The sequence below is a fragment of the Talaromyces marneffei genome, chromosome 1, assembly GCF_009556855.1.
Source record: "Talaromyces marneffei chromosome 1, complete sequence".
In the NCBI taxonomy this organism is placed as follows: Eukaryota; Fungi; Ascomycota; class Eurotiomycetes; order Eurotiales; family Trichocomaceae; genus Talaromyces; species Talaromyces marneffei.
In genome coordinates this window covers 3,167,097-3,181,298 of record NC_072348.1, presented here as the reverse complement: position 1 = coordinate 3,181,298, position 14,202 = coordinate 3,167,097, and the positions used below count along the sequence as shown (strand labels likewise).

The window sequence follows — 14,202 nt, the reverse complement described above, 5'->3', positions numbered from 1 at the left end:
GGAGATAATGTCACGTGAAACAACAGTAGCAACCCTAACCCTCATTGAAGTATATCGCAAGCAGCCAATCAAATTGCTGTATTCATGAAACAACTATTCATGTTTGAATTTATATTCACAGTTAAAAGTCACCAACTCTAAGATACATATGAGAGTTTACGCGTGATCAAGAGCACAGTGACTTAGACCATTGATGAATACTTTTCTGTTTGCAGTGGTGCAGTGGCTGACATGGGTGGCCCCTTCCCTTTCTGTTAGGACAGTGCACCCTCGAAAACGGCAGCAGTAGCTCCTTCTACTTTTTGTCTTCATTTGGGATTTTTCCGCTTTTGCATCGCCATCTACTCCCCTTAGTAGCCTTTGATGGCTCAACTTGTCGAACTTGGTACTCAATCTTTCACGGCCAGTCGTCTAGGAGGACAATGCTTGGTGTCCAGAGCCACCGCAACCTTGATACGCGGTGATGATTCGAATGCTACGGGGCTGATAGATGACAAACTAGACTTTCGAAATGCTTGGATTACTTTAAAGCAGGAACTCATCGTGGACCTATACATCGAAGCATACTCAGACCCAGTCATGCCTGTTCCCGATTTTATCAAGCAAGCTGTCGAAACAGTGAAGTCTTCATTGGTGAGTAGCTCGCAAGAAGAGTGTGATCAAATGACTGATCACCACTCAGATCAAACAAATCAATGATAGTCCGTATCTCCGGGTCTCGGCGATACATCACGAATATTGCAGTCTAATTGATTCAGTCGCTCTTCACGTTTCTGCCGTCTTGCGCAAAGTACCCGATCTGTCGCCTCCAATCCTCCCTAGACGGCTGCCTCGCAGGGTAAAAGAATGCGTAGCTGAACCTCATGCACCACTGGGAGCTGATAGGGCAACGTTATCGCATATTACCATATATATGAAGACTCTCGGAAATACTCAATACCCAACTCCAGGGGTCAAGTGTATCCAGCACTCGAACTGTCTCTCAAAACACGAGACGAGAAAATCAGGGATAAAATACACAGATTTGAACGAGATGGTAGACTGTTCGCTCCAGTATCTTGTGAATGGATATTCGCAGCAGTACAAGGGTCTAGTCAATAAGCCGACAACTAAAGAGGGACCTAGTTTATCGGATGTAGCTCCTGCTTCCTTCAAACCAGGCCACTATGAGGTATTTTTTTTTCTTTTTATTTATTATTATATTCCTGCTCGCTTGGTCACTGACGGGTTGAAAATAGAATGTGCACCAGAGAGCTGGACTCATACCGGTGGTGTCCAGATCGATGGCGGGGATATTTCGGACATGTCAATCCCCCAGCGCAAAGGAGAAGCTTAGCTTCGTTAAAACAAAGCTAAGGACACAATATGGGAACAGTACAGATACAGAAAGTACGGACATGGGGCATCTTCCCCGGTCATTGATTAAATGTGTCGTCTGGACAGCACTTCAAAGGGGGACATACAAAGTTGTATGGCAGAAAAGTTCCATCCACGAAGACTCGGATACAATCCTACCCAGCGATGACGGCTTGCTGACTGAGGACTCTGACCTACATGACGACTGCGACAGACAAATGCTGAACTCAAGTATAAGTTCAGAAATTGGTTCAGATGACATGTTGTCACATTGTGATGATGATATTGAACCTGACTCTGGTTACTCCAGCTTTTCGTCACTAGAAAAACTGTTTCCAGGCTTTGTGGGCCTTGATGGTCTCTATGGCGAGGTGCATGATACCATCAACGGAGAATCGGCGATAGACGATGGTAAATCCGATCTCATTGCACGGCCAGATACAGAAGAAAAAGACATTATCAGGTCTTCCTCACCTCCGCCCGCAGCAGCTGCCATGGTTGGATATGAGGATGTGACAACCTGTTTACTTTTGTCCTCAGAAGAATTTGATCAAGATGATCTTGATGTATGCAGAGAACAATATGACGAGGATATGATGGACGACTCATCCTGCATGTCCTTTATAACGTCTTCCACGTATCAATATATATCAGAAGATTTGAAACGAGAAACGGAGGCTGAATCGGAGCATGATGAAACGGAATCTATCAACGACTATTTGATGCATACGTCGAGTGCAAATGTACCAGTATAGTTAACGAAAAATAACATATATAAACTTACCATTACTTGCCCAGGCATCTAATGAATATACACAACATTTATTGACTTGTTTGACGAGCGCTTTCATATTGAATGCCCATTATGGCAGTATTATGTAAATAGACGCTACCTACAAAGATACTCGGCGTTGGTCACTGCAATCTCAGTATGAAAATAACCCATGGATACGGTGCTATATTCTATCAGTGTTGAGCGACAAATACTCTTCTAATCTAACTCTTGCTGCGTCATAATCCAAAAACATATGATCAGTTGCTCGTCTCCCCCAAACCAAACATCTTAATTGAATTGTTCCACGCACTATATCAAACAAGTCAGCATCTAAAATCAAGAAAAAAGAAAAGTAGTTCAAGACATACGCTTCACAAACCTCCTCCACTGAAATACCCTTAATCTTCGCAATAACATGCGCCACATGCGCAATAGCTACCGGCTCATTCCTCCCCTTCACCATAAGCCCCTTCTGCCACTTCTCCTTCTTCACAGCCTTTGGTAACGGCGGCGCATCTTTCAGATACTTGGCTGAGGCATGTGAAGGTCTAATCTCGCACCAAGGGCCATCCGTCTCAATCTGTATTCTGTCAAGGGGGATGTGCCTTACAACCTCTAAATTCTCCTCGGTCTTGAGACTGCACCCATTTACGCCAATATTGAGACCCAGATCTACTAAGCGTAGCATCTCCTCTTTTGTGCCTGTAAAACTATGCACGAGTCCACCTTTCGGTAACCGGTCAAGTTTAGATTTGAGCAAACGCTCAAAATCTTCACTTGCAGCCCTCGAGTGTAGAAAGAGGGGTAATTGAATTTCAACGGCGAGATCAAGCTGGGCTTCAAACCATTTCAGTTGTGATTCTTTGGGGCTCAGGAATAGCCTGTCGTAATCTAGACCGATCTCGCCAAAGGCGACGGTGTGGCCCGATTGTTTGGTGCTGAGGGCTAGGTCGCGAAGGTCTTGGAGGAGTTTGGAGGGACCCTCGGGGTGTTCGTCAAAGTGTTTTGCTTGACAGGGGTGGACGCCGACGGTGGCGTAGCAGAAGCCGGCTTGTTATATCAATACCATGGGCCCATCAACTTTTTTTTGTGGGGGTGAGACGTACGATAATCTTTGGAGATTTGAACTGCGTGCTCAGACTCCTTGAGATCGGAGCCAGTGACCATGAATTTGGTACAGCCGATATCTCGAGCTCGCTCTATGATGTCGGCAAGATCATCATCATGGGCTTGCTTTCCGTGATAACTGCCCCTGAAAACGGGGTCACCCAAGTTGATGCCAATCTATACAAAGAAAAATTAGCGCCCGAATTCCTCTTCACAACGTTGTATACATTGGATAATCATACATCAACGTATTTTAAAGTTTTAGGGGGAGTCGTCTCTTCCTCCATCTTGATAGATGTATTCCGTCTTGCCGAGAAACTTGAGCTGTACTGTCTGGTTTGTGAAGCTCTACAGCTAGGATGATATTTATACTGCTGAGATATCGCCAAGATAGAGCCTACTCAATAGATGTCAATGAGTCACGAAACATATTGAGAAAAGTTTGACTCATACATACCCCTACCTTTAGGCAACGACGTCGAAATTAGTCGAGATCTAAGATTAGATGTCGCAGCTGTTAGACCGTATAGCAACAGTATTCGATTGGAAGATATATGCACGGGCATCTAAACAGAAAAAGGCTGAGCAGCGTCGTATATTCTTAGACGGACCAAAGCATCGAAAAATAGGTCTTTAAAAGTCACGGGATGTGCTAAATAGGAAAGAAGTGCTTTGCTGGTGCTTTTTTTCTTCGGTGTCGAATCTCGCTCAAATAGTGGTCCAGGATCAGCCTCAGCCCTCAGGCACCCGCATCCCTAAATCATGCGCTAACTACTTTTGGATGATTACGTTTGGCCGAACGCGATTGGTCAGTTTGGCTTGCTTTCTTGAAGTATTGAACCTTTGTTATTCTTTGAATCCTTTGACAGAAATCTGATCTGAATTGATCTAAATGATAGTGACTTCAATAGTGAGAATGTAACGGGCCAATAGCATATCAATGTCTATGACCTACCGAGCTGAAAGCATATCGGAGGAAGCGCGAGGATCTCCATAGTATCGGTAAACTCCCCGACCATGATGTGCAGCACTACCCCGTATTCTTCCCAGATCCTTTCTCTTGAATATCGTTTTCACCCCGCAGATTTCGTATCCTGGAAGCTTGATTCGGTGATGATTATCCCGACGTTGGTCCTTATTCCATATTTAAAATAGAGGAACCTGCTTGCGGTTGCTTGTTCTTTTCCATTTGTTCCGTTTCTTGCGTGGATAAGAGGGCTTTGATATTACGGGCCACACAGCAATTGGATTATTGGTTTCGATCTCCAAAGATACTACTTGGATCATAAAGATATTACCTAGGGGCTGTAGATTGACGGAAATGACAGCAGGAAAGCTCGTCTCTGCCATTGAGATAGGAAGGCATAACACGCCGTCCGACTGCTGGCTTGTAGTCGACGGCCAGGTATGGGATTTCACTGAATTCCATCAAGAACATCCCGGCGGTTCAGCTAGTAAGTATGCTCAAACAACCGTCAAATTGACAGAGAAAGTTGACCAAGAAAAAGTCATCCTGAAATATGCCGGCCGCGATGCCACAAAAGCATATAATGAAGTCCATTCGCCGTCCACAATCAGCAAAACCCTGCACCCCAACAAACTGCAAGGCATTCTGGACAATTCAACCATCAACGACGAATGGCTCAAAGAACCACCTACCGAAAACGCGCGTGTCATGCTCGACAACGAAAAGCCACCATTAGACACGCTCATCAACGCCTACGACTTTGAGCTCGTCGCGTCCAAAACCGCAAGTAAAAAAACATGGGCATTCTATTCTAGTGCCGCCACAGATTTGATTACGCGGGACGCCAATAAGTCCTGTTTTGATTGGATATGGTTTCGTCCAAGGGTTATGAGAAACGTGCGTCATGTGGATACGCGGACGAGTATTATGGGTGTTGATAGTAGTCTGCCTCTGTTTGTGAGTCCGGCGGCTATGGCGAAGTTGATCCATCCAGATGGCGAGCGTGCTATTGCCAAGGCTGCTTTTCAGAAGGGGATTTTGCAAGGGGTGAGTATCAGAGTTCACCACGCATTGGACGATGTGTAGCTGATTTCGCTGGGCAGGTATCGAATAACTCCTCCTTCTCTATCGAAGACCTAGCTCAAACAGCGCCCGACGGCAAATTCTTCTTCCAGCTCTACGTCAGCCCCGACCGCGAAAGATCCGCTGCCCTCATACGACAAGTCTCCTCACTGCCCCAATTCAAAGCCATCCACATCACCGTCGACGCCGCATGGCCCGGTAAACGCGAAGCCGATGAACGCGTAAAAGCAGATGAGAGTGCTTCGGTACCCATGTCCGATGCAAAGGCTAAGAACGACAAAAAGGGCGGCGGCATTGGTCGATTGATGGCGGGCCATATCGACCCGGCCCTGACCTGGGACGATATCGCGTTTGTGAAGAAACATACACATTTACCTGTATGCCTCAAAGGGATAATGTCAGCGGATGATGCGATTCTAGCAATGAAAGCGGGCGTTGATGGGATTTTGTTGAGTAACCATGGTGGTCGGAACTTGGATACTAGTCCTCCATCTATTATCACGTTACTTGAGCTTCAGAGACGGGCGCCCGAAGTTTTTGATAAGATGGAAGTATATGTTGATAGTGGTATTCGACGAGGGACGGATATTCTCAAAGCCGTGGCTCTGGGAGCGACGGCTGTGGGGATGGGTCGTAGTATGCTTTTTGCGACTAATTATGGTCAAGAGGGTGTTGAGCATTTGATTGATAGTAAGTCCCCTCCCCCGTTTTGGTTTAATGGATATTCCAGTACTGATCTGGTGTTGTAGTCATGCGCGACGAACTAGAGACAGCTATGAGGAATAATGGGATTGCTTCGTTGGACGAAGCAACCCCTGAAATGGTGCTTACAGGAGACGTGGACCATCTCGTTCCTACAGGACGTCTGCATCCATATGCAAGAAAGGTGGCCAAGTCGCGGCAAAGGGGTCTTGCGGCGAAGCTATAATCTGGCTCATACCTAGGTACCTAGGTATATTTCTCTTGAAATCGGACAGGATGAAATGTATAAGATCATCTTTGGTACTCAGCCAATCTCGCCTGATGGAGCTGTTTCTGCCTCATCAATTGATATGTATTTGCCATTTATGGCCTTAGATTCTATGAACGAATACCTAGTTAATAGAGATCTTTCCATAAGAAAAACATTCTAAGCTCAATGCACTCGTGTGGAGAATATAGCTGTCGATCATATCTTGGTCAATTGATTGAACAAACACCTGTCACTAGCAACGATGGTTTGTTTGGATAGTTCGGGCTAGGCGATGAGCCCTAACAATTTGAACTCCAAATTTATGATTTGAGAACATCTAAAAAGAACTTTGACTATCGCTTACTAGCAGGTCTAATACTGAATAACTTATATGAGTGTAGTAATCACAAGACTAATAAAATAAGCACCGATCAAAATTGGATAGTTACCACTCGCCTCGATCGACCTAACATTTCGAAGGCATTTGCCCTAACTCGTTAGAGCGAGCTATCATCTGCGGAAAGATCATGGCGAACGTTCTTGTTATTTGTTCTTGCCGTTACTAGCAGTTTTATTTTGGCCGAGACCGTCCAGAACGCACCAGTTGATGTATGGAACATTGTTCCTTCGTGTAACGCTCTTCTCAAGCATTGACTTTGACCATTGACATAGGTTACGTACTCAAGAGTTGCTACGTACACGTCGTACAGAGCATAACCATGGTCACCCATGAAGGCTATGCCTTAATTGCTCGTCCCGAGCTCGTGCCCCCAAATCCTCCCAAACATCAGACATACAAGTAAGGTTAGTGGCTTTGACTTCAATCCAACGAGCGCGTGACCACCACCTCCTTAACTTACGTAGTCTTTTCTCCCTACAACAAAGCCCCTTCCTTGTTCACCGCTTTATTCTCCTCTTTCTGTGTGTCCTTGGTGTCAGAGAATAATAATTTATTTTCCATGCTAACTTAGCTCAACTTAAAGATGAAACTATTACATAAAGAGGTCCTGCTAACTAGTTAACTAACTAACCAACTATGTAACTATCTATTCTGCACGTTCGCCTTGTAGTACTACGGAGTACGTAGAAACAGATTAGTGGAATCGATCGGGCCCAAGACGGAAGAAGGCGGCCCCGAGGCCCGAATCCCCCGATCGACGCCTTGTCTCCCAGGCTGCATTTTCTAGGGATCAATTATTTGGATTTTGGACCGTTGTGTAATTACGATAATTTACACGACTTTTACTGTATGATGCCGTATGAGGGCTAAATAAGGAAACAATCTTGAACTTTCTCCGCACTCTGAGCTGGTGGGGGAGTTCTTATTGGTTGCTATGGCCAGACACCTCCGCTGTCCTGATCCATGGATCGTCTTATCGTACGCTCATAGCATAGCTTCATACGCACTTTTCCATCAATTGGGGATGGTAAAACACGAGTGTATGGCGACGCGTGTCTAGTTTTTAACCGACGAAGATAAGGAGATAGCTGACGATTCAAGGGCGTCCGTCGGAGTAAGGAGTTGAAACTGAAAAGTCCGACGGGAAATTCGCATACTTACGAATACGGAGCCCTCGTAACTCAGTACATACTGTAGTATGTACTACGTATGTAGTACGCATGAACAACAATATTTCCAAAGCTAACCCAGACGAGACAAGTACGGCACTCTATTTCAGGATTCTCAGCGAGTAATCGGCGCTTTTCCTTTTTGGCTCTTGGTCATTGGTCGCTGTGAACATTTGGTATATACGTCCGCTAGCTGTTTTGGGAATCTGGACAGGATGCATCGAATTATCCATGGATATACTCTTCTGTATTCTTGATTTATTCGTAGAAGCCGCCTAGAAAGTTGGACCGACGTATTCACCGACAACTCTGTTCTGCAGATGATCTGATCCGTTCCACCGGACAATATCTACTACATCAACAATTGGATGCAAACATACAAGTTCAACACCCACACACCCGCCAAGCTGATCAGACCACCACCAGTGACACCCTCCATGTTTTAAGCCTGTTGCCCAGACCACTACTCTACCTTTAACTATGTAGAGAGTTTGTCTGATTCGTGCTTGCTGCAATTATAGAGGATGTACATGTACATGCACGACACGATCGACCGAATTGTTCACCGGCATCTGTGGTGACCCTCGACAATCAATTTAGAATTTTAGATCCAGATGAATAATCGAAGAAAATTCCTGAATCAGCCCCTACGTCCTTGTCCCAAGACTCAATCCCGACGTGGCTGCGTGATCGACGGCGGTCATTGGTGTAGGTATAGAAACCTGGAAGGTACCAACGGCCCCCCGAGCATTCCTTGTGCAGAAAAGTACCGTGTAGCCTGCAGTACTGCGATACTACGAGTACAGAGAGTATGTTGAGAGGGTCTGCAGAAGACAAGTACAAGTACAGGACAGCCTGGTGGCAACTGCCAGGCTACTAGCCTCGCCTAGCCTGCTACTACAGAGTATGTACGGAGTAGTAAGTAGGATGTAGTCTACTGACTCTACTACGTACTGAGGACTCCGTAGTGGTGCCACACCAGGCCTAGACTTGCCCCACCCGCTGATAGCTTGGGTGGATTCCTGCCGGAGATCCGCAGGCTTCCCCCAACACTTTATCATTATCATATTTACTCCGTACAGCTGGTCCTGTTTCTTCTCTTTCTTTCCTCTTTGCTTCTTCTTCTTCTTCTTCTTCTGCTTCTCTTCAATTCACTCTTCTCTACCCATTCTCCTTGCCAGCACCCACCACTCACGTGTACACACATACATCATCCGGTAGGTCTATATACCATACAAACTAGTTGCTCTATACATCTCTATATTTGGTCCATCTGACATAATCAGATCCTCCTCCTCATCAATAACCACAGAAAATGGCCGCTCCTCGCTCGACCTCCCTCAGTGCTCTGCGTGCTCTCTCACAGCATCACACTCCTGCAACGACCCTCTACTGCCGTCGTCGCCTGCACATCACCGGTGCCTTCTCCGCTCAACCCGTCGAAGGCACCGACAAGGCAGCTGCCTATGCTGCTCGCACCCTTGCAGACCTCAAGAATGAATGCCATCGACGAGGATTGAGGACTGGCGGCTCAAAGACTGAGGTATGTTCATTCCAATTGAGCTGGAATTTATATCGTTCGGTATTGACTGGTTATAGCTCGTCGACCGTCTCTCCAACAATGACATCTTATATACCCGGGCTTTCAACATTGCCAAATCCCGTATCAACGGCAGTGTTTTCGGAGGGTACGTCACCACGCCTACTTTGAGGATGATCAGAAACTAATTGACAATAGACCCGCCGAAACCCGCTCCTTCAACACCTCCCGCTCCAGCAAATCCGTCAAGGACTCCTCCACCCTCGACTTCGTCTACATGCCCAACATCGCCAGCATTGAAGCTGAGTTGACTCCAGCCCAACGCACCCCCATCCTCGGAAACATCAGCTTCGACTTCAACGCTTCTGAATCCAGCAACTCCGACTACCCACCCATGAAACCCCAGATTCATGCTATTGGTGAAGACGGCCCGGATATCTCAGCCAGTCCCATGAGCGAAGTTGTCGATAATCATTCCGTGGATATCGATCCGTTCAAACTCACCGAGACAGTCGGAAGATCGCGTGCCGGTGAGAATGAGATGAGAGAGAAACGCCTGCTTGCTGCTCAGGAAGGTGACAAAGGTGTTATTGGGGAGTTGTTTAGTGGCATGATTGATGATATTTGGGGCCGAGGTTCGACTACTGCTACTACTACTAGTAGTAGTGCTAAATAAGCCGGAGAAGTTCTGTATGAGTTTTGAATGACCCCCGTAACGGTCGAATTAATTTGTTCAAAGCCTGTTGTTATTGTTGAACTGTTTGAATTGCTGTGTTAGTCTTCATTTGATTCTACTTCTTGAATATACTATCATTTCTCATTTAAGTGTATTTATTTCCAACTCAAACGCTTCATTCTTACGGTATGGGACCAACGAAAGGGAATTCAAAATCGTATCAAGTGTTGTATCAAATACGTATATACAGCTAGCTATACTATAGGGCAAAGATCAAACCGAGGAGAAGGACAATTGTATATCAGAAAGACATGAACAGCATGAACATTGCGATAACAGAATGTGCCGGGTAATGGAATGAAGGACATGATTGGCTATTCAAAATTCACCACAACGCCAGACATAAGGAATGAAAGAATGCGATACTACACAGATGTGGCTGGGGTAAGGCATGACAGGACAGGACAGATTGTATAGGCTGGCATATGGAAAAGGTCTATCCCAAAGCAACAGCAAGAATAACAACCGTCAAAATAATCGCTAGGATCAGCAACAAACAGCACATCTTATTCCTCGCATTCTTCTGGTACCGACTTGCGCTCCTCAACTCAACATTTGCGCCGCGCGTGTCGTTCGTGACATTCTCAACATTCTCGCCAATGATATCAAGCTGATTGCCTTGCTCATGCACAATGTGCGCCACATCGCGGAATAACTCATTCAATTCGCCAACGCTTTGCTCGATGTTTCGAATTTCGGCTTCGCGCTCGATAATCAGCGCTTCTTGGAAGTCAACTTCGTCTTGGTTTGCGAGCCGGGGTTGTTGTTCTTGTTGTTGGAGGAGTTGTTGTTGGTCTTGTCCTTCCGCATGCTCGCCTGTGTGTTGCTCCGAGTCTCCGTGTAAGGCAGCTCTTGTAGCGACTGCGGAGGCTCGTTGTTTTTCTAGAGCGCGGCGTTGGACGGTTTGGAATTCGTCTAGGGCTGCTTTGAATTCGGAGGAGAGCTTTTGTTGCGTCCATTTTTGAGAGGGCTGTAGTTGATCCGTTAGTCTAATTCAAGGAGAGATCGCATACTCGCAAAGAGCGACTTACATTAACATCCTCCCACGTCTGCACCTTCTTGATAGCCTCGCCTGCATCCTTGAACCCAGACCTTGTCTCTTCAAGAAGGTTGTGAACTCGCTCTCGCACCCTCTCAGTATCCCGTTTCGTCCCTAGGAGTGCAATCTGCTTCGACAGATTCGATATATTCGATGTCAATGTAAACAGTTGATTCGACAGATTCTCGGTGAACCGCGCAAACTCAGGGTCATCCTGATACTGAGGATCGTCATCCCGCCGCCAGGTCGTCGGTTGCGCCTCCAGTGAATTCAAACGGTCGTATGACATGTTGATGGCAGCAAAAGGATCGGGAGGAGTCAATGTGAAGGTATTGTACAGCGAGAGGTTGGTTGCTTGGAGATTTACTTGGAGATTTGTTGTTGCCTCGATGGTTCCTGCCCTCTCTTGATAAGACGTAACCGGCCAACCGGCTGGCCCGCTCAGGTGACGCTGCGATCCACTATCCTTTTTACGGGCTAGCACTTAAATCCCGGACTTCAATCGGTCGTTGCTTTGACTCACGTGACGACCTGGTTGCTGTTTTGGTTTCCTGGATCCATCCTGCAAAAAAGAGCTTTAGGTAAATAATAGCTTCACACACACTCGTTTTCAAGCTCTCCCCGCACCAACTACTAGCCATTCCGGCACAGGCTCTTCAGCAAAGTATTGCAGATACTAACTGCTTAGCTTCTTGGTTTTTTGGATGATGCGATGACCGTTTGCCTTCGATAATTTACATCCCGCTCAAAATGGCTGCTCCACCTCCAAGGCCGTATAGGCGAATCTTGACCTCTGCATTACACCGCAGATTCGTCCATGCATCGGCTGTGACATTGTTGGTGGACTATTTGGTTTCTTTTATCATCGGCACAAAAACGTCATGTTGGTATTTCCCCTCCGAAAGGAAGATGTGAAACTAATGCGGACTGTTTATAGTTCTTTGGTCATGGTTCCCTCTAGGAGTATGCGGTCTGCGCGCTCTCCTCTTATTTATTTCGACATTGGCCGTTTTTTTTATTCGAGTTGCGCAAATGCACGTTGGTCCTCGAACTACAGCTTCACCTCTGGCTGCCTTGCGAAATGTATTCCCGCTACAGGTCCTGCAAACTCTAGGATGGTATCTTTTCTCTGCCTGGTGGTTCAGTGAGATATATCTCTGGTCGGCTCCCGAAGAGGCTGACTTGGGATGGGTGAAACTCAGTCGGTACGTTATTCTGCTATTGAAGGGTGTTGTAATTATCTGACTTGTCACAGACCCAATAGTCGACCGATTCTGAACGAAAGATCCATTTACTTGCACACGTATCACATGATACTGGCAATCGCCCAAACGGCTATCCACCTGTACTACGACTACGATCGTCTTCCTATCCCGGTTGCCAAACGCACCTCAAAGGATGACCGTACACACCCCATGGAACCGACTTTCAAGAGGCTACAATACGGCGTTATTGGAAGCGTGATTGATGCTTTGCGAAATGGATTTATTGTCACTTTGGCTAGTCCATTCATCTATGTCATGTTCCTACGACGCCCGGCATGGAACTTCTCTCTTTACTTTGCAAAGCTATTCTGGAACTTTTCGCGGACAGCGGCAGAGCCTCAGGGAGCTGTGCCTCCTGCCTTTTACACGCTATTCTTCCGTCAGATTGTTTCAGGAGGATGTCTTGTCTTTCTGTGGCAGACTGCCAACTTGTTCTTCACGGTCTTCCTTACTCAAGAACCATTGAAGCGAGGACAGCCACTTACCAACGATTCCAAGGATCCCACAGGAAGTTTGATCAACGGTCTTAAAGCCAAGAAAGATATCGCCAAGAATTTTGCATTTTGGGAACTCTGCTTCATTAGTCAGCGTTTCCCCGATCGCCGTAAAGCAATTTTTGAGGACCTCGATCGTGCCAATGGACAAGCCTGGAAGCAAGTTCTACAAGCTTCAATTGATACAATTGAGGGCGTCAGTGGACGTATCAACAAATTCAAAACACCACCTGCGACGAAACTTTCCAAGGATGCCAACGTCGCATATCCTCAAATCCAGACTTTACCTCGATTGACCGAGGGTCCTAAACAAGACAACATATTCGCACCATCGCCCAAGGCAAGCGGATTTGGAGAATCTTTTGGAGCGACAGCAAAGTCTTTCGGACAGTCAAAAGATTGGACACCCGCTGCTAGAGCCAAAGCCAAAGAAGCGTTTACCCAAGCATCGGATGCGTTATTGAGCCCTGAGCGTAGGAAAAAGCTGCTAGGTGCGCCAGACGATGTAAAATTGCTTACTGGGCCAACTGGAACCTCCAAGTCATCTTTCAACTACTCTTCCATCCCATTTGTCTCACAGTTCCTTCGATCGCCGATAGGTAAGCCCTTCAGGCAAACCTATGCCCAACGTTTGCGAAACATTGTTTTCGGCGAACCCTACGGTCAAGTCGCCTGTGTCATCGACGCGATCGAATCGATAACCCGACTTCTCATTGCCAGTTTGAAAGAAGATTCATTCGGCCAAGTGTCTAACGATGTACCAACCATCGTCCGCCTCTACACCTCAACCATCATCGCACTAGAAGATTTCGTCCGCGAAGACAGCGGACTCGGCATTCACTGGTCCGACGTCACATTCCCATCAGCTGACAGCAGCCCTGAAGTACGAAGGAAGGCTAGAGAAGTTCCCGAAGTTGACACTCTGCTGTATATGCTCAGGACATCTCTTTCTGAACTTCTCACCTCATTTGAGCAGTACAGTCGAGATGTGGGCTTGCAAGCGAAGGATATCAGACTTGCAAAAGCGGCAGCTGGATTGGTGGGTGACGACAATAACGATAATGACGATCCTTTCACCTCCTAGAGTGTGGAATTTGTTCTTTTTACGGTGTTTAAAAACTTGGTCATGCATTGTACTCTATTTGAATCATAGAATCGGTAGCAATCTGCAGGGAGTTTATGTTTGTGTATTTTGAACGATATAACATTTTCAAAGACCTTGAAACTTTCGGGCTTTTAATGATCGTGTCTAACTTCACCATCTGCGAAACCCTAATTCCCGCTTCGGAGCTATCTGATGAACAGAGAGTCCTGGTAGT

The 14,202-nt window shown here is 46.4% G+C and overlaps 6 protein-coding genes across 6 annotated transcripts; 4 read left to right on the top strand and 2 right to left on the bottom strand.

Annotated features, from left to right (window-relative positions):
- Positions 1–363: 363 nt before the first annotated feature.
- Positions 364–2,111, top strand: EYB26_001189 (uncharacterized protein; the record flags this gene model as incomplete). Its single annotated transcript, XM_054260500.1, has 4 exons — positions 364–633; positions 683–701; positions 759–1,171; positions 1,239–2,111. The coding sequence occupies 4 exons, from the start codon at positions 364–366 to the stop codon at positions 2,109–2,111; spliced, it is 1,575 nt and encodes a 524-aa protein (XP_054116475.1).
- A 277-nt stretch (positions 2,112–2,388) lies between these two features.
- On the bottom strand, positions 2,389–4,257 carry EYB26_001188 (uncharacterized protein; the record flags this gene model as incomplete). Its single annotated transcript, XM_054260499.1, has 6 exons — positions 2,389–2,440; positions 2,500–3,181; positions 3,238–3,415; positions 3,481–3,635; positions 3,696–3,752; positions 4,194–4,257. 6 exons carry the CDS (start codon positions 4,255–4,257, stop codon positions 2,389–2,391), a joined length of 1,188 nt encoding a protein of 395 aa, XP_054116474.1.
- A 302-nt stretch (positions 4,258–4,559) lies between these two features.
- EYB26_001187 (uncharacterized protein) lies at positions 4,560–6,216 on the top strand (the record flags this gene model as incomplete). Its single annotated transcript, XM_054260498.1, has 4 exons — positions 4,560–4,692; positions 4,747–5,252; positions 5,309–5,978; positions 6,038–6,216. The coding sequence occupies 4 exons, from the start codon at positions 4,560–4,562 to the stop codon at positions 6,214–6,216; spliced, it is 1,488 nt and encodes a 495-aa protein (XP_054116473.1).
- A 2,908-nt stretch (positions 6,217–9,124) lies between these two features.
- EYB26_001186 (uncharacterized protein) lies at positions 9,125–10,025 on the top strand (the record flags this gene model as incomplete). Its single annotated transcript, XM_054260497.1, has 3 exons — positions 9,125–9,352; positions 9,409–9,497; positions 9,548–10,025. The coding sequence occupies 3 exons, from the start codon at positions 9,125–9,127 to the stop codon at positions 10,023–10,025; spliced, it is 795 nt and encodes a 264-aa protein (XP_054116472.1).
- Positions 10,026–10,521: 496 nt separating this feature from the next.
- On the bottom strand, positions 10,522–11,413 carry EYB26_001185 (uncharacterized protein; the record flags this gene model as incomplete). The annotated part of the gene is made up of 2 exons (XM_054260496.1): positions 10,522–11,055; positions 11,117–11,413. The coding sequence occupies 2 exons, from the start codon at positions 11,411–11,413 to the stop codon at positions 10,522–10,524; spliced, it is 831 nt and encodes a 276-aa protein (XP_054116471.1).
- A 461-nt stretch (positions 11,414–11,874) lies between these two features.
- EYB26_001184 (uncharacterized protein) lies at positions 11,875–13,967 on the top strand (the record flags this gene model as incomplete). The annotated part of the gene is made up of 3 exons (XM_054260495.1): positions 11,875–12,007; positions 12,062–12,329; positions 12,380–13,967. 3 exons carry the CDS (start codon positions 11,875–11,877, stop codon positions 13,965–13,967), a joined length of 1,989 nt encoding a protein of 662 aa, XP_054116470.1.
- Positions 13,968–14,202: the final 235 nt, after the last annotated feature.